Source organism: Hemitrygon akajei, chromosome 19, assembly GCF_048418815.1.
Source record: "Hemitrygon akajei chromosome 19, sHemAka1.3, whole genome shotgun sequence".
Taxonomy (NCBI): domain Eukaryota; kingdom Metazoa; phylum Chordata; class Chondrichthyes; order Myliobatiformes; family Dasyatidae; genus Hemitrygon; species Hemitrygon akajei.
In genome coordinates this window covers 44567511-44593055 of record NC_133142.1, presented here as the reverse complement: position 1 = coordinate 44593055, position 25545 = coordinate 44567511, and the positions used below count along the sequence as shown (strand labels likewise).

Sequence of the window (25545 nt, the reverse complement as noted above, 5' to 3'; positions counted from 1 at the left end):
AAAAAAAAGAATCTGTCAAGAACATGTCACTTAGTACCATAATTTGAAAGGATTTCAGATAGCAATAATGTCTCAAAAGTACAGGAAACACAAATACCAAAAATCTTCTATGCTGGCAAAATTGCATCTAAACCCTATTCTGTTCATTTTTTAATTATATTCTGAATACATCCATCCTTCCTTCTATATCCAGCATTATTCCAATTAAAACATTATTTTCCAAGCTTTTTTGCTTTGTTACATCAATATAATTTCAGCAGTATGGAGAAGAAATAATACTGACGCTTATAATGGGACTGAAACACCTCACGAGTACTTGTACCTTGTGGACTACTCAGAAATTAGATCTGGGCTCTCAATTATTTGCTATTTATTTTAATCACCTGGGAGGAGGGGAGTAACTGCAAGGTATCCAGGCTTGTCAACCGCAGTAAAATTAGAGAAAGGGCATACAGTGATGAAGATGCTGTGACCCTGCAATTGAATGTAGATAGATTGAACAAAAGCTTGTTAAACGGAATTTTGAAGTGAGAAATTTGTAAGGTTATGCATTTCAGTAGGAGGAATTAAAATGAAGAGTGCCTGCAAATGGGAGGTACAGAACAGTCTAGGTTTTTTACTGCATGAATCACAAAAAGCAGGCAAATCTGGCAACAGTGCCAATGGCATATTAGATTCAGAGAACACTAGAACACCAAAACAGGCCCTTCAGCCCATCTAGTACAATCAAAGCTGTGAAACCACACCTGCAGATATTGCACATAGTTTTGGTGCCCAATCCTAAATAAGGATATAGTAAGCTCAGAGACACTCCAGAAGTGATTCATTAGGGTAATTCCTGGGATGAGATGATTGCCCTCTCAAAAGAGGCTAGAAAGGTTGGGTATAGATTCTTGGGAATTTAGAAACATGAGACGTGATCTTACTGAGGCATCTATGATTCTGAGGGGGCATGGCAGGGTAGCTGGTGAGATATTTTCACTAGTGGGAGAGTCTCAAATGAGGGGCCAATGTAAGAGACAAGATAAGTTAAACTGAAGTGCACAGAAATCTATTTTTATAGTGGTTGCTGAATGCCCGGACTTCTCTGCCCAAGAGAGTTGTAGACACTAGATTATTGGAAGTATTTCAAGTATTGAAAAAATGTTGAACTGAGGGCCATGAAAAACTGGATAGAACAGAAGATGAAGCCAGAGTAGATTAGCCATGATCATGCTGAACGGTAGGAACAGACTTGAAGGGTCAAATTGCCTACTCCTGTTCCTATGTTCTTGTGACTTTTATATTCCATATTATTCCACGTCAAAATTTGAATGTCATTAACTATTTTTAGAAGTTCATAAGCTGATGCTTTAAATACTTCTGCATTGTTACAGCAATGAACCAATTTCAATTCATTATACAATTAATATTGTTCCTTTCTTAAAAAAGATAATAGAATTCATAAATTCCATTACAGGGATGGTAAAACATTATTGTGTATTAAACTTGTATTAGTTTATTTAGCATATTTGGTACCGATCAGTTTTGGCTGGCAGTAAGTCTATATTATGGTCGCAACGCATCCAGCTGGAAGGTGGTGCAGCTGTTAGTTCTTGGCCACTCTACTAGCGCATCACATTCCAACCTTTAACGTGGATCTCTGCAAGACCATAAGGTTCCCCAAGCGCTTGGAGCATCTGAGTGTGTAAGATCCAATGAAGTGGAAAGGAATAGAGGGAATGGGTCAATAAACCTTGCCTTGGGCTCTTTTCCAATGAGAATAAATGACTACAGTTCTGTGCATGGCTAATTAGTTCCACACAAGAATAAAAGCAAAAGTGCTGGAGATATGAGGCAGTTCAGGCAGCATCTGTGGAAAGAAAACATTTCTGCTGAAAGATCTTTGGCCCAAATTGGTAATATTCTTTCTTACTCCATACTTGCTGCCTGGCCATTTGTACATTTTATCATCATTTGACTTTATTTCAGATCTCTAGCACCTGCAGCATTTTGTGTTTTCCCCCCAAACTGGTGCTTGCATTGGAACTGTACAATGAGATGCTTATGAACAACTAAATGCGTTTCTGATTATGCAAGGTGACTTGGCTCATGACTTTCACGCACTGGCACTTCTGCCTGATGTTCTTAATCCTTGGATCATATCTCCTCCTGTGGTCCCTCGGGGAAGAGCTGAGCTCTCCAATTGACTGGATTGTAGAGAATGTCACAGGCAATCTATGAAGACCTTTATAGTGTGTACATCCAGACTGGTGCAGACGGCACTATTTAATATTGAATAGATTGATGGCATTCTCAAGCGAATCCCATAACTTCCATTGTATCAACTCTCAGATTCCGTGTGCTCATCATGCGGTGTGTCTTGGGTATCTGAAACCTGGCGGAGCCTATCCCTCTCCAGGTTTGACCATGGCCTATTTCCTCCAACTAGGTGGCTCACTTTGGTCGTGAACACGTGGCCATTATAGTTCATCTGAGAACCTTTCTGCCCCGGCCGGTGACTTCATCATGAAAGTCATTCGCCCAGTGGTGCCTCCTCTCCCTCACTCTTTTCAACGTCTTTCCGAAATGGATCATGAGTGTTGCCCTTGACGATCACGTGGGCACAGTCAGCATCGGAGGGAGGAACATCACAAACCTAAGATTTGCTGACGACATTGATGGACTTGCAGGAAAAGAGGACAAACTGGCCAACCTGGTCAGCCATCTTGACAGAGCCTCCACAAAGTTTGGAATGGAAATAACCTGCCGAGAAATCCAAGCTCAAGGCAAATGCCTAAACAGACATCTCAGTCCATGGTCAGAAACTTGAGACAGTGCAGCAGTTCAAATACCTGGGGGCAATCATCAGTGATGAAGGATCAAGACCAGAAGTCCTGGCAAGAACCCACAGACAATGCCTGCACTATCTAAACTCAAGATAATATGGAGGGACAGCAACATCACCATGAAGTACAAGATCAGACTCCTGCGTGCATTGGTATTCTCCATCTTCCTGTACGCATGCGAGACATGGACCCTCACAGCAGAGCTACAGAGGAAGATACAGGCATTGGAAATGAGATGCTATCGCAACATCTTGGGCATCTCATATATGGACAACATCACAAACGAGGAGGTCACCAAGACCATCCAGCACCACATTGGCCCCCATGAAGACCTTCTCACAATGGTGAAGAAAAGAAAGCTGAGATGGTACGGCCACGTAAGAAGATCCAGTGGCCTTGCAAAGACCGTTCTACAAGAAACTGTGGAGGGGAAAAGGAGGGGAGGCAGACAGAGGAAAAGATGGACAGACAACATTAAAGAATGGATGGGGAAAACATTTGTGGTGACTCAGGCCCTGGCACACAACCGTGACAGATAGAACAGACTGGTGCAAAGCTTGTCATGACGACACCCTGACAACTCCACCAGGAGTTAAGGGCACAAGAAGAAGATTCCGTGTATAAGTTTGCAGGTGATGCCAGTGTAGTTAGAGCCATATATCAAATAATGATGAGTTGGAGAATGGATAGTGACATGTTGTCAATGTCAAGCAAACAAAGGAATTGGCCAATAATTTCAGGAAGGGTGTGATGCACAAGTTACAGCTCACATCAACAATGCTGAGGTCGAGAGAGTTCAGCATTTCAAGTTTCTGGGAGTGAACATCACCGAAAGCCTAGGTCCAATCACATTGATGCTACTGCCACGAAAGCTCACCAGTGCCTCTACTTCTCAGAAGGCTAAAGAAGTTTGGCCTGTCTATTTAACTCTCAGCAATTTTACCGATGCACTATAGAAATCATCCTGTCTGGATGCCTCACATATTAGTATAGCAACTACTCTACCCATGACTGCAAGAAACTGCAGAGAGTTGTGGGCACAGCTCAACACATCACAGGAACCAGCCTCCCCTCCATGGACTCTGTCTACACTTCTCACAGCCTCAGTAAAGCAGCCAATATAAAGAAAGATACTACCGATACTGGGCATCCTCTCTTTTTCCCCTCTCCCATTGGGCAGAGGATACAAAAGCCTGAAAGGATGTACCACCAGGTTCAAGGACAGCTTCTACACCACTGTTATGAGGATTGAATGTTTTCCTAGTAGGACAAGTCAGCCTTGACCTCACCATACTGAATTTGTTGTGAATTTGCACCATACTGTCTACCTGTACTATACTTTCTTCTTTACTGTAACACTTCATTTTCCATTCTGTTACTGTTTTATTTGGTACTACTTCAATACACCATTGAAATATGTACAGGAGTGAGATATGCCATCTAGTGAAGTGGTACCATAGCAACAACCTGGCACTCAACGTCAGTAAGACAAAAGAGTTGATTGTGGACTTCAGGAATGGTAAGATGAAGGAACACATACCAATCCTCATAGAGGGATCAGAAGTGGAGAGAGTGAGCAGCTTCAAAGTTCCTGGGTGTCAAGATCTCTCTAACCCGGTCCCAGCATATCAGTGTAGTTATAAAGACAAGATAGCGGCTATACTTTATTAGGAGTTTGAAGAGATTTGGCATGTCAACAAATACACTCAAAAACTTCCATAGTTGTACCATGGAGAGCATTCTGACAGACAGCATCACTGTCTGGTATGGAGGGGCTACTGCACAGGACTGAAAGAAGCTGCAGAAGGTTGTAAGTTTCATCAGCTCCGTCTTGAGTACTAGCCTACTAAGTACCCAGGACATCTTTAGGGAGCAGTGTCTCAGAAAGGCAGCATCCATTATTAAGGACCTCCAGCACCCAGGGCATGCCCTTTTTTTACTGTTACCATCAGGTAGGAGGTACAGAAGCCTGAAGGCACACATTCAGCAATTTGGGAACAGCTTCTTCCCCTCTGCTATCCGATTCCTAAATGGACATTGAATCTTTAGACTCTACCTCACTCTTTTTTAAATATACAGAATTTCTGTTTTTGCATGTTTTTTTAAAAAAATCTATTCAATATACATAATTGATTTACTTGTTTACCTATTATTTTAAAATTTTATTTATCATTATTATTTTTTTCTTTGCTAGATTATGTTTTGCATTGAACTGCTGCTGCTAAGTTAACAAATTTCATGTTATATGCTGGCGATAATAAACCTGATTCTGAAATGAATTGATCTACTGTATATGAATGGTGTGCAAAACAAGTTTTTCACTGCATCTTGTACATGTAAAAATAAATCAATTTACTAACAAGAGGCTTGAAAAAAAGCCAATTGTCTTTATCCTCCCAAGATCAAGCCATTGAAACAATGGTTTGTAAAATGGACTCTCTAAGAATTAGGCAAGGATGTGAAGGTTCTGAATACCCAGCGTTCACTGAGAAAACTCTCCTCATAACTAACCAGGACTTGAACAACCCTTCTTATTCATGAAGAGCTCTGGTTTCTGAAAAGTCTGCAAATCTCTTCAGAAAGTCATAAACATACAGTATGTGATGATGGCCCTGGAAAAGCCACTGCCTGTGGAGATACTGCTGCTTGCAGAGATGAAGAGAAGAGGATGGGTTCCTATTGATTCTTTGGGAACAGGGACTATGAACATCAATATTTCCTTGGGATACCTGAGCTTGCTTGGGCTATCTGCAACAATTAGCTTGAATCTCATATTCAAAAGGTGTAGCCAGTGGAACCACAAGCTGAGGATCAATTTTAAGTCATTTCTAATGTGCTGAAATGTGGCGGAGCTCAGTAGAAGTTTTTGTGGTCAAAAGAAACAGATTTAAAATGCGCAGTTAAACTCTGGAGTACTCTACAACAGGCTGCACAATTTAGATAATTCGGTAATCAAAAAGCAAACAAAAGACTGCAGATCTTGTGAATTCTGAATACAATTCACAAAACAGACATTCACTATTTCTTTCTCTCCACAGACGCTGCCTGACTTGCAGAGCATTTACAGCACTTTATTTTTAAAATAATCTCTCTATATGATGTTGCTGCTGGGCAAGTAAAGCTAAGAAAATTAGATTGGGCTGTAATTACCGACTCACAGACATGCTTTGGACAATGTAATTGAACTTCAACTGGCACAGCTCAAAATTGGCACACCATGAGGAATGAGTCAAACTATAGGATTCCAACTTGGAAACTGAGTCACAAGAACCATGCAATTTACCAAGCTTTGGTAACCAGCTGAATAAATGCAATGTGTGCTTTGACCTAAAAGGAACAAACATGTTCCACTCAGGCATACTCATTCGTGCCTATGACAAAAAGAAATATTATATGACTGAAGTTCTGATCAAAGATCTTTCAGCCCACACTTCATGACAATGAATTCTTTAAGCCAGATTTTAGCCTGTCCCCTCATTTACAAATATCTTCCTTACTTCCACTGGCCTAACATATTAAAAAAATTTTAGCACCACTTCTTCAAGACTTATGGGAATAGGCCAGCTTTAGCTTTTCCTAATCATCTGCCATCATCTCTTACTTAATATTTCCCTTCTTCTCATTTATTTCTCATCCAATTTGTTATTATGTCCCATCTTTCTAAACATATCTCAGAATCACATGAAGTCTATTTCGGTCTATGTGCCCTCTCCCAACTTTTGGATTCATCTCTCCCCTTTGTGTTCCTTGTGTGAAAATGTGGCTGCATAAATAACTTTCTGAACAAGGCACACCAACGTGATTTATATAATCAAACTGCAACTCGCTGCGAGTCAAAGGAAACTCCTTAAATTGCGGATTGTCAAAAGCTACTGGGCAATTTTCAGCTCTCCATGAATATCCACAGTAATTACACATTAAACCTGTGAAGGAAAGCCAAATTGTGTAATTAACAGCACAAGCATCTTTTTATAGTGTGATAATTGTTCCAATGCAATAACTGCACAGAGGTCTCCCTGCTCTCTTGAATCAGTGTGGATTCTGTCCATTTAGAGGTACAGTGGATATGACCTTCATTTTGCAACAACTCCATGAGAAACGCAGAAGCTGCATCAATCACATATAACGACACACACATTTCCTCGTGTTTGTGATCAACCACATATCATGTTTTAATCTCTCAGATGCTTTTGAGTTGAGGGAATGTGCCTTAACCTTTAAAAATTTGCCGATGTTAATTTTCTTCTTAATCAACGTTTTGCGGTATTCAGACGTGGCAGTTCTGGCAAGCTCCTGTTCAAGCAGTTTGGCATATCTAACAGTGAAGTGTCACCCACACTACCTAACATGGAAGTTCACTTCAGTTATTCTGAGAGCAGGCTATATCCCACCTCAGATGGATATCAAGCCTGCACTTAATGAACTATCCTCTGTCATCAACAGCCTTGAAATGGGACCCCCTGCTGCCTTCTTCGTCATAGACGATGACTTCAACTAGGCAAACTTCAAGTGTGTGTTACCAAATTACCATCAACATGTCTCCTGTCTCACCAGGGGCACAAAGACCCTTAGCCATTGCTATATAACCAAAGATACCCACCCAGCTGACTCCCCAGCCACACTTTGGTAAATCAGAACAGCAGACTGTGCTCCTTCTCACTGCATACAAACAAAAGCTGAAATGAGAGCATCTAATACAGGAAGTTGCACAAAGCTTGTCCAAAGAAATGGATGAGCTTCTATGTGACTGCTTTGAGGCAGTAGAAGTATCTATGTTCAAAGACTCGGTTCCTAGCCTAGATGAGTATGTCACCACCATCCTGGAGTTTATCAGCAAGTGTGTTGAAGACTGGGTACAAAAAAAACAGTCCAGGTGGTCCCAAACTAGAGCCCATATGTGAACCAGGACCTCCAGTCCCTACTGAAGTCTAGGACTGTAGCATTCAAATCGGGTGATCAAGACCTTTACGAGAAATCAAGATACAACCTCTATGAAACTTTCAGAGATGCCAAGGGACAATAATAGTTAAAATTGAGTCCCAGACCAGTTGACAGTTACATGCCACTGTGGGTTACAGAACAAAATTGTGCAGCATCACCAACAGTGTATCCCTTCCCAATGAGTTTAATGCATTCTATTCCCGCATTTTAAATAGAAGGGGATTGGCATGTTACCACCCAAGACCGACAGCCTCTAATAGACCCGAACCCACAGTCACCACGGCAGATATAAGATCAGTCTTCTGGAAAGTGAACACTCAGAAAGCATCTGGACCAGACAGTGTTCTTGGCCTGTTGGTGGAAGTATGTGCAGATATTTGTAACCCCTCGGCACTTCAATCTGACATTCTCACCAGCTTTAAGAAGACCACTGTCGTCCCAGTACAAAAGAAGATAAGATAACATGCCTTAAGAACTACCGCTCAGTGGCTCTGACATTCACCACTATGAAGTGCTTTGAGAGGACGGTCATGGCATGTATTAACTCAAGTTTCCCAGACAATCTCGACCCACTGCAATTCACCTACTGCTGAATCAAGTCGATAGAGGAGACCATCTCCCTGGCTCTATAGTCATCTCTGGAACATCTGGACAGTAAAGACATCCATGTTAGACTGCTGCTTATTGACTTCTTTTCAAGCAAACTCATCACCAAACTTTGAGACCTAGGAGTTAACACTTCTCTCTGCAAATGGATCCTTGAATTCCTGAGTGAGAGAACACAACAGCAACACCTTTGCCATGGTCATTCTAAACACTGGTGCTCCACGAGGCTCCATCATCGGACTCCTATTCTGCTGCTTGTGTACTCACAACTGTGTAGTCACACTCTGCTCTAATACCATCTGCAAGCTTGCAGATCATACCAGCATAGTGGGTCATTTCTATTGGAGTACAGGAAGGAAGCAGAGAGCTTGGTAACATGGTATCATGACAATAGCCTTTCCCTCAAAAACAGCTGGTCATTAACTTCAGAAAGGAGGCAGTGCACACGCTCCTGTTTTTATCAATGGTGCTGAAGTTAAGAGGGTTGAGAGTTTTAAGTTCTTGGGTACAAACCACAAGCTTGCCTGTTGCAGCAGTCCAGAAGAGGAGATGCTGGAGGCCGTACAGAGTGGAGTCTATGCTGGGTTAGGGACTGGCACCTTCCCTTGGTGCTGCCCTCCAATGTTTGATCAGTGGAATGACAAGCTGGATCGCGCGAGTGTGTGCATACGTTCGTCTGCGGACTGCACAGAACTGCTTGTTCTTGTCAATAGCACCCATGTGCCATTAATTTACAGGCCATGCCACTCAGGGACTTAGGCTATAGTTTTTTATTATGTGATTGTATGTTCACTTGCTAACTTTTATGTGCTGTATGTGCTTTGTGCAGTGCTTGACTGCTTGTACTGTGCTTTGCACCTTGGCCCCGGAGGAACGCTCTTTCATTTGGCTGTATCCATGGGTATTCATATATGGTTGAATGATAATTAAACTTGTAAAATCTATCAAATTGAATATGCAGATAACATTTGCATCCGTGCATATTTGGAGACGAAGCCCCCAGTCATCACCAGCCCACTTACTGCAGCGTACAAGAGAATGGATCATCTATAAGACAAAGAATCACCCTGTCCCAACTGCACAAGACTATGATGCCCACAAAGAGCAGCCGCAAGACATGGACTACTACCTATGTTTTGGGGACACTACTCAGTGAAGGGAGACATTGATCATCATATTTACCATTGCCTTCAGGATTCTGAGGATGAATGTGTTAATTTTAAAACCTCAAGACTGTTACTAAGCTCACTATTGACCGGTGAGCAATAATCCTTTCCCTCCGCACAATTCTGAAGCAGTGCACAGGTACCACTAATGTTGTCTCCACAAAATCCATCAAAAACATTGATAATCAGGATCAATTTCTAGACCTACGTTCAGGTGTTAATTATATTCAGACCTGCCAAATGAACAGGGCACATTATTTGCTGACACAAGTTCCTAAAAAAGGTAGTCTACTCCAGATCCATGCAGAGATTAACAGAAGTAGCTACTGAAGCATATTCTCAACCCCTTTGCAAAATGCAACATCCCCACCAATCTGCATTAATTCAGAATAATACAGGAGTATGCAGAAGAGTAAACGGTGAAAGGGGCCCATGACCACTTGAAATACCCAACCAGCCATGGAGCCAACCCGATAACCACTTCCTCTACCTCCTGTAGGTACTCTTAGTCTCACTGCTCCACCAAGATGCAATATACTTTGTTGCCCTAGTTTTAATGATTTCCATCTCTATCATCAGCGACAACAGGGGAAAAATATTTTAAAATATAGCAAACATGAGGAAATCTGCAGATGCTGGAAATTCAAACAATAACACACACAAAATGCCGGTGGAACACAGCAGGCCAAGCAGCATCTATAGGGAGAAGCGCTGTCGACGTTTCGGGCCGAGACCCTTCTTCAGGGCTAACCGAAAGGAAAGATAGTAAGAGATTTGAAAGTAGTGGGGGGAGGGGGAAATGCGAAATGATAGGGGAAGACCGGAGGGGGTGGGAAGAAGCTAAGAGCTGGAAAGGTGATTGGCGAAAGTGATACAGAGCTGGAGAACGGAAAGGATCATGGGACGGGAGGCCTAGGGAGAAAGAAAGTGGGGGGAGCACCAGAGTGGAGATGGAGAACAGGCAAACAACTAAATATGTCAGGGATGGGGTAAGAAGGGGAGGAGGGGCATTAACGGAAGTTAGAGAAGTCAATGTTCATGCCATCAGGTTGGAGGCTACCCAGCTGGTATATAAGGTGTTGTTCCTCCAACCTGAGTTTGGATTCATTTTGACAATAGAGGAGGCCATGGATAGACATATCAGAATGGGAATGGGACGTGGAATTAAAATGTGTGGCCACTGGGAGATCCTGCTTTTTCTGGCGGACCGAACGTAGGTGTTCAGCGAAATGGTCTCCCAGTCTGCGTCGGGTCTCACCAATATATAAAAGGCCACACCGGGAGCACCGGACGCAGTATACCACACCAGCCAACTCACAGCAGAAGTGTCACCTCACCTGGAAGGACTGTCTGGGGCCCTGAATGGTGGTGAGGGAGGAAGTGTAAGGGCAGGTGTAGCACTTGTTCCGTTTACAAGGATAAGTGTCAGGAGGGAGATCGGTGGGAAGGGATGGGGGGGACAAGTGGACAAGGGAGTCGCGTAGGGAGCGATCCCTGCGAAAAGCAGAAAGGGGGGGGAGGGAAAAATGTGTTTGGTAGTGGGATCCCGTTGGAGGTGGCGGAAGTTATGGAGAATTATACGTTGGACCTGGAGGCTGGTGGGATGGTAGGTAAGGACAAGGGGAACCCTATCCCGAGTGGGGTGGCGGGTGGATGGGGTGAGGGCAGATGTGCGGGAAATGGGAGAGATGCGTTTGAGAGCAGAGTTGATGGTGGACGAAGGGAAGCCCCTTTGTTTAAAAAAGGAAGACATCTCCTTCATCCTGGAATGAAAAGCCTCATCCTGAGAGCAGATCTGGCGGAGACGGAGGAATTGTGAGAAGGGGATAGCCTTTTTGCAAGAGACAGGGTGGGAAGAGGAATAGTCCAGGTAGCTGTGAGAGTCTGTAGGCTTATAGTAGATACCAGTAGATAGGCCGTCTCCAGAGATGGAGACAGAAAGATCAAGAAAGGGGAGGGAGGTGTCGGAAATGGACCAGGTAAATTTGAGGGCAGGGTGAAAGTTGGAGGCAAAGTTAATGAAGTCGACGAGCTCAGCATGCATGCAAGAGGCAGCGCCAATGCAGTCGTCGATGTAGCGAAGGAAAAGAGGGGGATGGATACCGGTATAGACTTGGAACATGGACTGTTCCACAAAGCCAACAAAAAGGCAGGCATAACTGGGACCCATATGGGTGCCCATGGCTACACCCTTGGTTTGGAGGAAGTGGGAGGAGCCAAAGGAGAAATTATTGAGAGTAAGAACTAATTCCGCTAGACGGAGGAGAGTGGTGGTAGAGGGGAATTGGTTAGGTCTGGAATCCAAAAAAAAGCGAAGAGCTTTGAGACTGTCCGGGTGGGGAATGGAGGTATATAGGGACTGGACGTCCATAGTGAAAATAAGACGGTGGGGGCCAGGGAACTTAAAATCATTGAAAAAATTCAAAGCATGAGAAGTGTCATGAACATAGGTGGGAAGAGATTGAACAAGGGGGGATAAGACAGTGTCAAGGTATGCAGAAATGAGTTCAGTGGGGCAGGAGCAAGCTGAGACAATAGGTCTACCTGGGCAGGCAGGTTTGTGGATCTTGGGTAGGAGGTAGAAACAGGAAGTGCGGAGTGTGGGAACTATGAGGTTGGTGGCAGTGGATGGGAGATCCCCAGAGCTGATAAGGTTGGTGATGGTATAGGAGACAATGGCCTGGTGCTCCTTAGTGGGGTCATGATCAAGGGGTAAATAAGAGGAGGTATCAGAGAGTTGTCTCTGTGCCTCGGCCAGGTAGAGGTCAGTACGCCAGACAACAACAGCTCCTCCCTTATCAGCAGGTTTTATAGTGAGGTTGGGATTGGTGCAGAGGGAGCAGAGAGCAGAGCGTTCGGAAGGAGTGAGGTTGGAATTGGAACAGGGTGTGGTGAAGTCGAGACGGTTGACGTCCCGTCAGCAATTAGCAATAAAGAGATCCAGAGCGGGCAGAAGACCAGAGCGGGGTGTCCATGAAGAGGAGGAGGGTTGAAGACGGGAGAAGGGGTCATCGGTGGGGGTAGGAGAGTCCTTGTCAAAGAAGTAAGCTCGGAGACGGAGCCGGTGGAAGAAGAGTTCAGCGTCATGGCGTACGCGGAACTCACTGAGGTGTGGGCGAAGGGGGACAAAGGTGAGGCCCTTAATGAGGACAGAGCACTCTGCCTCAGAGAGTTGAAGGTTGGAGAGAATGGTAAAGACCCGGCATGGATGAGAGATGGGATCAGAGGGGGGAGGGAGGCTGGTAGTGTCAGTGGAGAGGGAAGGGTTGGGGTGAGAGGAAGATGGATATAAAATATAGCTGTGCATTTGTGCTTCTAAAGCAAGAACAAAATCTGACTATGTTGTTAATTCTCGATCAGTAAAGAGAATTTGCCAGATCCAAACATTGCACATCCATCTGAAATAGTACCACAGTTTTCTTCTGCCACAAACTATCTGATATGTTGGGCATTTCCATAGTCTCTTTTTTTAAAATTTCAGATCACTGCCACACTTTTAACTCGCTGCTTTTGCATGTATCTTGCTTTTTCTCTAATTGCTTTCAGTAACCTGTGAAACACACTGCTGTGGAAATAGCACATTACTTCATTCTATCTGAGATGCTACATTGGTCTTATCTCTTCCTCCATCAACCCCACCCCCATTCAATTAAAACTAATTTGTTCCATCACTTTTTCAGTTGTGGAAAAAGATCTCTGCCTGAAGCATTAATTCAGATGTTGCCTAACTTGCATTTTTTGTTCTTATTACAGTTCTGTTTTCCCATTAAGAATATAATTTTCAGATTTTATCTGAGCAACTCCTCTTCTGAGCAAAAGTGAGGTCCTGGAATCAGTGAACATACCTGCTAAGTTAGTAGCTCGTTGTGGTGCAGTTGCTGGTTTTACTGCAGGCTTTGCAGTTGTTTGATCCATCTTTGCCTGGTAATGAAAGAGAGATTAAACGAGCATTAGAGCGCGGTATTGAAAAACAGAAGAACTTGATCTTGTATAGCACCTTCTACAACCTAAGATACACCAAATATCTTTGGAACCAATTCAGAACTTTAAAAAATTATAAACACTGTTATAATATAGCAACAATTAGCCATTTAACATACAGCAATATCTCAGAAACAAGGATATAGCCAATTGTCCTGTATTAAAGAAAATTGTTGAAGGTTAAATATTCATCATGACACAAAGGAGATATCTCTTGCTTTTTTTTTGGCTCAGTCTGGTATTTCTTAATTTCACCTTAAAGGGCTTATGATTGATACCATCTTCAAAAAGGCAACAGATCAGATATTGCAACATTTCCTCTGCATTGCACTAGAGAAGGGGTTCCAAACCAGAAGTCCATGGACCACTTGCTCAACGGTATTGGTCCATGACATAAAACAGGTTGGGAACCACTGCACTAGAGGAGTAGTTTGAATTGTAGTCTCAACTCTCTACAGTCAGACTTGAATCCATAACCTTGTGACTCAGAAACAAGAAATATCTTTAACCAGAGATGATGCTTGTGTGAAACCCAGCTATGCAGACTTTCAACTTTTTTCCAAGCTTCCATGATTGCACCACAAGCCCAGACCCCACTAACCACCACTTTATTCCCACCTAAATTTGTTAAGAAGTGACATTGGTGAATTATTCTTGTCTTAGCACACAACTTTGTATTATTTGGAACAGCACAGGAGTGACACAATTTGGAACTTTCTCAGAAGTTATTCCTTTAGAAGAAGAATGCTAACTTTACCTGCACAAGCACAAAAGTGCCTGACATTAAAGTCCATTCTTTCCAGTGTAAACATTTAATTTTCTTACTGCAACTTACCTAATAAGGGGAATGATATGTAATATTTCTGTCTACAATTGCAATTAAACAAGGGGCTCATAAGATCCATTCATATCTCCATCACTAACGTTGCTTCAAAAGTCTAATTAGTCCAAAAGTAATCATACGTGTTTAAATATATTATAATGTCTGTGCTTTAGAGAATCTTTTAAAGAAATTACCTAAAACATTTAACTCTCGCGCCGGCATCAACTATCACCTTCCAATCCCCCCACCTTTGGATTTCTGGATTCTTCCCCACTCCCTTTTCAGTCTTGGTGAAGGGTCTCGGCCTGAAACATCAACTGTTTCCAGAGATGCTGCCTGACCTGCTGAGGTCCTCTAGCATTTTGTGTGTTTTACTCTGGATTTCCAGCATCTGCAGAACCTCTTGAATTTATTACTCAGACACCGTTTTTTCTCCCCCCAGCATTTTAAATTTCCCTCACTTTGTAATCTAGATTTCCGGCACATTTCTTTCACCCTAGAGGACAAGTGGACAACTCCAATGTTTTGTTAAATCATATGCTATTCTGTGCTGTCATTCTAATATTTAGAAGGAACCAGTCAAAACTCAAATCTAAATGCTTAAGCTGATGTTACGTAAAATCTCCGCACTGTTTGTTACTTTGCTATCTTAACTGGTGATAAAAACAAGTCTGAATTGCTTGTGGTCCTCAGCATTAACACAGTGAACTGAGGGGACAGATCATGAGGTCAGGAACTTTTCAAGAGACACAGCAGCTCACACTAATCAGGCACACACGTTGCTAAGTGGACAGTTCTACTAAAACTAGGACTGGTCAGGAGTGATGCCATAGCTGTGCCTATCTTTAGCACACCAACGTCACAAAGGCCAACATTCCTAACTTGAGGCATTAGTTACGCTGAGTTGACTCCGACAGACAGGTTACTTGCTGGATACTAGACTCCCAAAAAAGCACAAAACTACAATCTCTGTCATAGCAATAGATTACTATGTTGATAGAGGAAATGATTCAAGAATATTCTCAATGCCTCAAGGGAAAAAATAAAACATTCCACCAACTTGTTTGACTCCCTGGAAAAATGGAGTTTATAAAGATTAAGAAATATTTGCACTGGCACTGATAACCTTGAGATCTTAAAATACATCAAGAGCACACTGATGCCAAGTGCAAATGGTAGAAGGGGCACACTACCTTCAAAATGATTCAGCCACCTGCCCTGTAAAAGACCCGTGTCAGAGTCTGCAGGTCTCTATTGGCCTCTGCCACTCCAGAAACCATAGAACTAAAGCGCCAGTGATCCCAAGGATGGTGGTCACTTAGCATTAAAGCGGCTATGTAATGTGTGATAGCGGCAGAAATAGTGATAATTTCATTATCTTCATTATTTCAAAGACACAGAATGGGATTGACTGCTGCCCATCAAATCTCTTGAAGGAAGAAAATTGATCTGAAATGGCACTGAATAGTTAAAGGACAGTACAGAACAGCTAAGGGCTAGTGGTAAGTCGAAGAGTTGCACAGTATGGAAACCGGCCCATTGTCCAGATTGATTTATGCTGACCAAGCTGCCTATCTAAGCTACTCTTGATTGCCAGCAGTTGGTCCACATTCTTCAAAACATTTCCTATCCAGATACCTGTCCAACTGTCTATTAAAAGTTGTTATTTCACCTTCCTCAAGCACATCCTTTGGCAGCTCATTCAACATAACATATCACCTTTTATGTAAAAGAACTGCCCTCCAAGCTCATATTAAATCTTTTCCCTCTCACCTTAAACCTAGGCCCTCTAGTTCCTGAAGTGAGTTTCAATTTCCTATTTATCTTTATTCTCAGAATTGCATTGATCCTTTGAAGATACAAATGTTTAATGATTGTCTGGTGGAGAAAAATGATTTGGTGAACAGTCAAACTGAAAATGTTACATTTTCCACATACTGACTAGCCGACTTGACAGCTTATTATTCATTCTAAATGCTCTGCATAAAAGAATTGTTTTTCCTGGAATTTCAAGTACACTTTAGAATAATTCACTAATTTTGTTCATGGATGCAATCTGCCATATAATTGCTCAACTATGTGAATTTATTGAACTGAAAAGTAAAATCATCGAGCAGAGAAATTATTCTTTGACCTTGCAGAACAAATGCAGGATCATGTAAAGACTAAGGTTTTTTTTAAAGCTACTGATATATGTAAGGATTCAAAGAACTCTTTGATGTGTCACTACCTTGTAGCAAATTTCATTTACCAGAAAACATCTTCTGTTGTGACACATATTTAGTTCCCTGATTATAATATAAAATGTGGGTTTATCTTACATGAAGGATTGAGGAAAATTACTATTCAGTACTGTGTTAATAATTCAAATTAAAACAGCAGGCATTTATGAACACACTTTTATCTCTAATTTTAGTTGGTTTAAGATATTTATTTTTGCACTTTGTTATCCCAAAAGTGGCAGCTTTATTTAATTTAAAATGCAATTGAGCTGGATGATATGATTTTCACAACAGTGACTCTGCAGCATTTAATTCAGACTGAAGTGATAAAGTAATGTATATGGTCTGCATACATTATAATACAGTCTGTGACTCACATATTCGGGGGTGATAAGACAAACATATATATCCAATAAACAAATTATCTGTGAGGCCTAAGTTGAGAAAGTGTGCATGGTTTATTCATTTGGATGTTAAGTATTTAAAATATTGATGGGAACTCTGCTGACATAACCTGGATTTTGCAGGTATCGCGACTCAGTTTGCACATTTAGGAGGTGGAGATACCCGTCCCTTTCAGATAATGAATATCTCCATTTACCTCTCTATTACAAGCACTGCAAATATTTAGTCACACCTGAGGCTGGTGGGTGATGACCTATTTTTGCAGAAAATTTCTTCCATTCATGTTGCAATAACAACTTGAATTTATGCAGCAACATGACATAATGAAACAAGTTCACATTTCAGAAATTTAACAGTGATTCACAAAAAGAATTGGGATAGCCTAGTGAAAACAGCAGAATTTACGGCACATCTTGAAAGTGAGAGAGAGCCATAGAGGCACTTAAGGAGAAGAACTGAACATCGTATCCAGGCACAGGCATCAATTGGTGAAGGGATTAAAACTGAGGTTGCAAACAATCAATTTTGGAAGGCTATAGATATTTCAGAAGGCTGAGCAAGATTGGGTTAGAGGGATAGTTGGAGGCAAGGCAAAGATGGTTCAAAGTTCAAAGTAACTTGATTATCAAAGTACAGTACACATATGTCACTATGTACGAACTTTAAATTTATTTTTGCAGGCATTTATAACTAAAGAAATATGATAGAACTTTTGAAAAGCTATATATAAACAAAGGCTGACAAACAACACAAGCAAAAGATAAACTGCGAATAAAATAAACAAACAAAAACAATAAATAAATAAAACTGAAAATGCGAGTTGTAGAGTCTTTGAAGGTGAATCTACAGGTTGTGGAATCAGTTCAGAGTTTGAGGTGGGTGAAGTAATTCATGCTGGTTCATGAGGCTGACGGTTCCTGAACCTGCTGGTATAGTACCTAAGGCTCCTATCCATCCTGCCCGATGGCAGAAGAAAGCATGCCTTGGATGGTGGCTGCTGCTTTCTTGTGGCAGTGCTTCTTGTAAATGTTTTCAATGGTGGGGAGGCTTTGCCTATGATGGACTGGGCTGCATCCACAACTTTCTGTGCTGATGGATCCGAAAGCAACAGACAAAATTGTTAATAAATGAGACACTGCTCCAAAGTGAGGCAATGTTGATAACTGAGCACTGGGGTGCTGGATAACTGTGATGTTAGAATAAGCACAGTGGAGATTTGTTCAGCTTAAGTTAATGAAGTATATAGGATGGAAGGCTGGAACTGACAATTTAGCCCCACTGATACAGGCTCAAAAACTGAACAGCTATGTTCTAACCACAAGAATCACCTACAACCTAACTGAATGATTAATTGTTCATAATACAGCAATACATATTTTTGAAATTAATTTTAAGTCCACTTCTCTACTCTCTATATACATATGACTGTGTGGCTAGGCATAGCTCAAATACCAACTCTAAATTTGCTGATGATTCAACCATTGTTGGTAGAATCTCAGATGGAGACGAGAGGCCGTAGGGGAGTGAAATATGCTAACGAGTGAAGTGGTGTCGCAGCAACAACCTTGCACTCAACGTCAGTAAGACAAAAGAGCTGAATGTGGACTTTCAGTCTTCTATAGTTGTACCGTGGAGAGCATTCTGACAGGTTGCATCACTGTCTGGTATGGGGAGGGGGGTTGTTGGCTACTGCACAGGACCGAAAGAAGCTGCAGAGTGTCGTAAATTTAGTTGGCTCCATCCTGGGTACTAGCCTGCAAAGTACCCAGGACATTTTCAAGGAGCGGTGTCTCAAAAAGGCAGCATCAGTTATTAAGGACCCCCAGCACCCAGGGCATGTCCTTTTCTCATTGTTACCGTCCGGTAGGAGGTACAGAAGCCTGAAGGCACACACTCAGCAATTCAGGAACAGCTTCTACCCGTCTGCCATACAATTCCTAAATGGACATTGAACCTGTGAACGCTACCTCACTTTTTTAATATATATTAATTTGGTTTTTGCATGATTTTTAATCTATTGATTATAAACAATATTTATTTATTTTCTTTTATATTATGTATTGCATTGAACTGCTGCTGCTAAGTTAACAAATTTCATGACACATGCCGGTGATAATAAACCTGATTCTGATGCTGATGATTAGGGGTAAAAGTAAAGATTTTTAAAAGTAGTTAGAGTCTATCAAGTTATATTTCCTTCATAAGTTGCTGACAGAAGATTTAAAATGTGGAATGAAAACTTAGGTATTCAAGACGTACAGGATATATCTGGTGGAAATCAAGGGGGAAAATAAATCTAAATATTTTTATCAGAAAGCTAAACAAATTGCAAAACCCAGGAAGAAATAGGTAATAGAAGATTTCTGGTTTGTGAAAATGGATGGGACAGTATGACTGGTTTATACAATGGAATTCAGGCTAATATGTAAATCCTATGCGAATCTACCTAGTAGTGGTACAAATGTGCTGGTTTCATCAAGTTTTTTAAGAATTAAAAAAAAACAGGTAAATTGTTATTCTTTTGACTAAATAACCATAATTGCTAACTTGTGACAGAGAAAAATCATGTAACTTAACTTCATATTAATAACCCCACACAATAAGGTATTGAGTTTAGAGTCGCAAAATTTTGCAACATGGATCAAACAGCAAAAGATCCGCAAGAATTTTTGCAAAGTTTTCCTTACACACTGTGCAATATCCTCATCTTCTCCAAGCCTACTGGCTGCTAAAATCTTGCTCAATGAAAAATTAGGGCACAATTTTTTAAAAATCTAATTAACAGGTTTATACGTCCCACTGATGCTGTTGAATCCCAAGACTGTGCAGCAACATGCTGAGACTACACCCATCATGGAAAATTATATATTTGCTCGCAACATCTTGGTGTAAAGTATCTTGTTGCATGTGCAGATGTGTTCTGGGAATAGGCTTCTGTGAGTAATCATCAACTTAACTACTTATTTTTCCCTGAAGGGATTAAAAAGTAACCGCTCTCTGTGGAACATACCACAGTGTCATACTCTCTCCACTGTATCCAATAGTGCGAGCTGACTGAACTCTGAATTAGCCAGATAGCCATTCATTTGCCTGCCAATGTACAATATTTATTGTACACTGCATATGAAGTCTGTTCTGTTTTCAATCAAGGGGACTCAGGCAATTGTACATGGCTCTCTCATGCCTAATACACTCCTCTACCTTAAATTCAGTGCTCCTTTTTCTTGCACTTCCTACATAGAGGTAGATTTGCTCATGATGATAAGTTATAAAAGATGAAGAGTATGACAAAACTATCCTGCTGTTGCAAGATAGCTTAAATAATTATCTATTTTATGTACATGTTTGAGAAGATCATTAAAGGACCGGAAGAAATAACTATTGGAAATGATAAGTGGTTTATACTTTACAAGACTTTGAACCAAGAGCAACTCTGCCATTCACATCTGAATCTTCCAAGTATTCCCCAAAGGTGAGTAAGCTGAGATGATTAACCCCTGCAAATGAGGGGCAAGCTGTCTGTTTGCAAAACAAATTATTAACTTTAATTAGTTTTCTACTTAAGTCTCCAGATGAGTGAAAGTTTAATACCACTGAAGACAAACAGATTATCAGAGTGTTTGTGATACAGAACAGATTTTTACGAATTTAAACCTTCAATTCACGCATCTACATAACTGTCTCAGTCTGGTAGTCAAAGCAGTTAAATAAAATAGGCTTTGTTTTAGAACTTAATCAGCAAAAGTTAGTCTTCAGACTCCCATAATTTAGATCGATATTAGCATGTACAGACTTTTGTTAATCTCAGACATAATTTTCAATCGAGATAGGCCAAAAAATGTCAATAATTAAATTTTACACTTTGGCAATACAAAAGCAATCAGCCTTATTAACAGTAATTAAGAAATTGAAAAAGGGGAAAGCCAATATTTCAAATAGGAAAAAGAAAGAACCATGAAGTTTTATCTTAGAAAAAGAATGAAGGGGATTCTTTATTTGTGTTGATCACTTTAAAACTTTGTCCTTCAGCTGGAAGCTAAAAAGCCTGATATTGTTCCTCATTCCAATCCATTTGTCAGTAGATATGTGTGCAAAGTAGGATTAAACATGTCGCTTGGCCTCTTCAGTTGAATAACCAGGCATCACTTAATGCTGGCACCACACATTAGAAATGGTAAGCCTGATGAGGAATTGGGCAGCTGTTCGTACCAATGGAATCATAGCAACATAAGCCTTTAGGAGAACGTAAGCAAAACTGCGAAATTAAAGGGTATAAAATTGAATTAGGTGACTTGATCTGGATTACACTATTCATTCCTATTCCTGATAACTAGATAATAAAAGTGAATTAAAAATTACCATGGCCGGCCTTGCTTGTGGCTGCTGGGCCTGTGTTTGAGGTTGAGGCTGTTGTTGCCCGGCCGGCTGCTGCTGTGCCTGTTGCTGCTGTGCCTGTTGCTGCTGTGCCTGTTGCTGCTGTGCTTGTTGCTGCTGTGCTTGTTGCGATGATGGCGGCGGTGGCTGCTGCTGCTGCTGGGGTTGTTGTCGTTGCTGCTGCTGCTGTACCGGCGCCGGCGGCTGCTGCTGCTGCTTCTGAGCTGGTCGTGGCTCTTGTTGCTGCGGGGCCCGTGCCTGTTGCTGCTGTGGCGGCCGCGCCCGTTGCTGTAGTTGAGGCTGGCGTGGCTGCTGCTGCTCCTGTTGTGGCACTGGGGCCTGTTGTTGTACCTGCGACGGGGCCTGAGCTTGCGCTGGCTGGGGTTGCCGTGCTTGCGAAGCTGACTGCCGTTGTGGTTGCTGCGGGTGACTTGGCCGTGATGGTGAAGGCTGGCCGTGCTGTATCCGAGCGTGTTGTTGAGGAGATGGTGATTCTGACTGTTTCCTGGTCGACTGTTGCTGTTGCTGCGAGTGCTTCTGCGATCGCGATGGCTCAGTATCAAGATGATGCCCAGAGGTTGATCGAGGCTGGGTCCATTCTGCAGACCCTTGATGGGAGTCTCGTTGGGATCTCTGCTCTGACTGTTGGCTTCTTTTCTGCAAAGGCTGTTGGGAATATTGCCGGGATTCCTGGCGAAATTGCTCTTTGGAGTGCTGCCTTGAAGACTTCCGTGAAGGTTCATCGGCTACATGGCGTGACGAATGTCGGGCAGGCTCACCGTACTGATATGCAGACTGCTTCTGGTGCTCTTTTGAGGAGTAGCGTGACTGTGAACGATCTCCTGGATGCCATGAATCATCCGTCGGTTCGTCGTAGTCGTGGCGTGGGTGGCTTCGGTAACTGCGTCTTTGTGACGAAGACTGCCCACTGTAATGCCTGGAACGCTCCCTTGGCTTTTCAAACCAGTCTGTCTCCTCTTGGCCCAAGTGATAGGCTTCAAAAACCAAAAAGATATTACAGTCATTTGTCCTCCTGGTGTGCCTGTGGTACGCAGACTGTAGCCATGCAATGATTGAAAGCAGGCAGTTTATGACATGCAGCCAGCCTGCTACCAAGCAGCGAATCCCAGGGTAAGATATTTGACACACAACATAACCCACAAAACATATCACTGACCATACATACCACCAATATCAACAATGAGCTGTGAGGCATGCTTACATTAAAAAAAAGAGTGCATAAAAAGGAATAAAGGCACATGCCAGTCAATTAGGCTTTAAATGTAAGAATTAAGTCTGTCTTATACATGCAGATATTTACACCGCTGGTGTTTTTTTTTTTGATGAAAACTTTGCATTGACCATGCTTTCTAAATGATCTTTAAGTTGATGAGATCACCAGTGATATTCTTTACCTTCACTGTCAGACACAGCACAGTGCATATCATCCATGATGTAACCGTCATCCTCTCTGTAAGTATGGCTACGTGATGTCTCTTTTCCATCCTGCACATCAGGCAAGGAGTGGCTAGAGCCAAACTGAGATCGGCCATCTACAACATTTGGTGGGAGTGGTTCTCTGGAGGCCCTTCCCACAGGACTCAAAGGACACTCCTCTTGGGATGCTTGGGCCCTTATTGGACCACGACCGCGACTGTGGCCCATTCCTGCCTTTTGAGAACGCTCCACTGTATCTCTTTCAAAAGATTTACTTCTTGGACTTGGAGCTTCTCTCCCAGATTTCTCAATACCGTACATTGAGGAAGATCTTGACCTGTTGCCATTGCTGTAGCCTCTCTCTGAATCTTGCAATGATTCTCTGCTTCCATGACCAGAATATCTTTGATGTTCATAAATGTTCTTCTTGAGACCGTACGTTATTTCATCCTGAAGCTTCTGTGCCTTCAAGACCACATTGTGTCCTACTGCTGAAGTTGTTGCAGGATATGAAGCAAAGTCAGATTCTACATCTTTAGCTTCCTCTATTGGTGAAAACTTGGAGATCTTCTGTTCTATATTTTGTTTTCTGTGTTTGCTGCGTTTGGTGGATACCACAGCGGGAGCCTGTTGCTTTGAAGAATGCTTTTGAGACCCATAAGCGTTGTGCTTGTCTGATCGGGTTGAGTGCTTGTGACTGCTATCTGCATAATAACAAGAGGATCCACTTGAGCTATTTGATATTCTGCCATGGCTATCTGAACTCCTTTGGTAACCATTCTTCCCTCGATGGTCTGATGCTTGGAGATCATACACGTCTTCCTCTGAATCATCACCAGCTTTATTATATGCATGGGTTCTGTTAGAATTGGTTGCCTCCAAAAAGTCATTCTTTTCTTTTCCATGTCTTATATTACTAGGCTGAGGAGATGGTTCGACTTTCTGACTTTCTGTTGCTGAGGTATTCTCTTTGGTCAATTCACTAATATCATCAATCATAACATAATTGCGAGAAATATTGTGTTCTAGGTTTGCATACAGGGAATCTGCTGAATAGTTAGTTGAAGGACTTTCCATCGTACTTCCACTGTCAGCAACTCTCAACTCTGTGTTCTTGTACTGTTCATAGTTGTTACTCACTGTTGTAGTTGTATAAACTTTCTCAGATGTACTTGCAGAAATATTTACATTTGTATTACTAATTACTTCATAATTGGTGGGTATCTTCTGCTCAAGATCAGCTAATGATGTCTGCCTTGGCTTCTGTTGTGTTGGGATGTTTGCCTGCTGCTGATACTGAGCAGACTGAAAAGGAGCTTGATTTGGATAGGTGGTATGGGAACTGTACTGATTAGGTGCCTGGAATCCAGCCATGTTCTGTAAACCTGCGTCGGTCTGGTAGCTTGTGTTCTGCGGATACGATTGTGGCTGAAAAGTGTTTTGAGAATGCAAAGTTGGATGAGACTGAAAATTGTTTTGTGACTGGTAAGTATTGGGAACAGCATAATGGAGTGGTTGATAAGCCCCTTGCTGATAGTTTGACAGACCTTGAGGAGCGCCCTGTGATGGAGCATAATGAGATGATGTGGGTGGGTGATGTGCAATTGAGAATTCGGAATACTGATTGACTGGAGCAGTGTGTGGCCTAGCTAAAAGATTGCTGCTATTGTATGAAGGTATTTTGGCATTGTTAACTTCACTATCTGACATATAATCCCTGTCTTCTCCTAGACCTCGTGTGTACCCCAGGTCTCGCTTGGTTGGATCTTTGACAAATGTTTCCTTCCTTCGATTGATTCCCAGCTCTATGTATCGTAGCTTTGCATCAATTTCTTTCTCTTCTTCATCAAGTTCTGCCTGTTTCTTCTGGAGTTTGTTTGATTCTTGCTCTACTTTTTCCAGTTCGTGACTTATGTCCTTCAGGAGTTTATCACGAGTGATCTGGTCAGGAAGTGGTCCCCGCTTGCGTGGCAATGAGGTGACAAATAGCTGTGGGTGAAATGGTACACTGCCGTGCATTATTTCTTCAGGTGGTGGGCTGGGTAGTGTTCGTTTCACTTTCTTCATCGTGCTCTGCTGTAAGTTTCCAATCTGAAACACAAAAGAGAAAATTTCTGTTACCTCTTTAAAGTACCTCAAATTATGTTGATGTTTATCATAATTAGTTTTGCAGAAAAAGAATGGCCAAATCAAACCCAAACAAATTATCAAATTAGCAGGAAATAGGATGCAGTATGTTAAACTTCTTGAGTTGTGACTCCAAACATACTGTACATCAGATCTCATCTGTACCTAGAATAGAAACCACTTAGGCTCCAATGATAAAACATGTTTGTTGGAGCATATTTTTTCCTGTGATTAACTGTCATGGAAATAAATCTTTGGGACATTCACATCATCCATTTACCTGATAGCATTCAATCACAATTTCAAAAATAAAATTAAAACCTGAACTCATGAGCAAATCCTTTCTAATAATGACATGCTAAAATTTTGACTTTGGAGATGATTTACTTTAATATAGCACAGATCTCAGAGCACACTGATAATAAATGAAAGATCAGGCAGAAAATGCACATGAAACTGACTTTTCAGCCTCTAGCACCAAGACTGAGATATTAAGCTGTCCACTGTGAATTTGCTGCTCAGAATTGGGGAAGGACTCTTCGCTAAATGCTCAAATTTGACCTCAAATTAATGAGACTTTACTGATTTTAAGACACTTGATGCTTTATATTTTTAAGTACACTAAATTATTTCAA

The 25545-nt window shown here is 41.8% G+C and overlaps 1 protein-coding gene across 1 annotated transcript in view; it reads right to left on the bottom strand.

Moving 5' to 3' along the window:
* LOC140741900 (protein bassoon-like) overlaps positions 1-25545 on the bottom strand; it is a 473005-nt gene that overhangs the window by 179706 nt on the left and 267754 nt on the right. The window contains 3 exon segments of the mRNA XM_073072438.1: positions 13387-13462; positions 21332-22341; positions 22762-24874. Coding sequence (XP_072928539.1) covers positions 13387-13462; positions 21332-22341; positions 22762-24874 — 3199 coding nt within the window.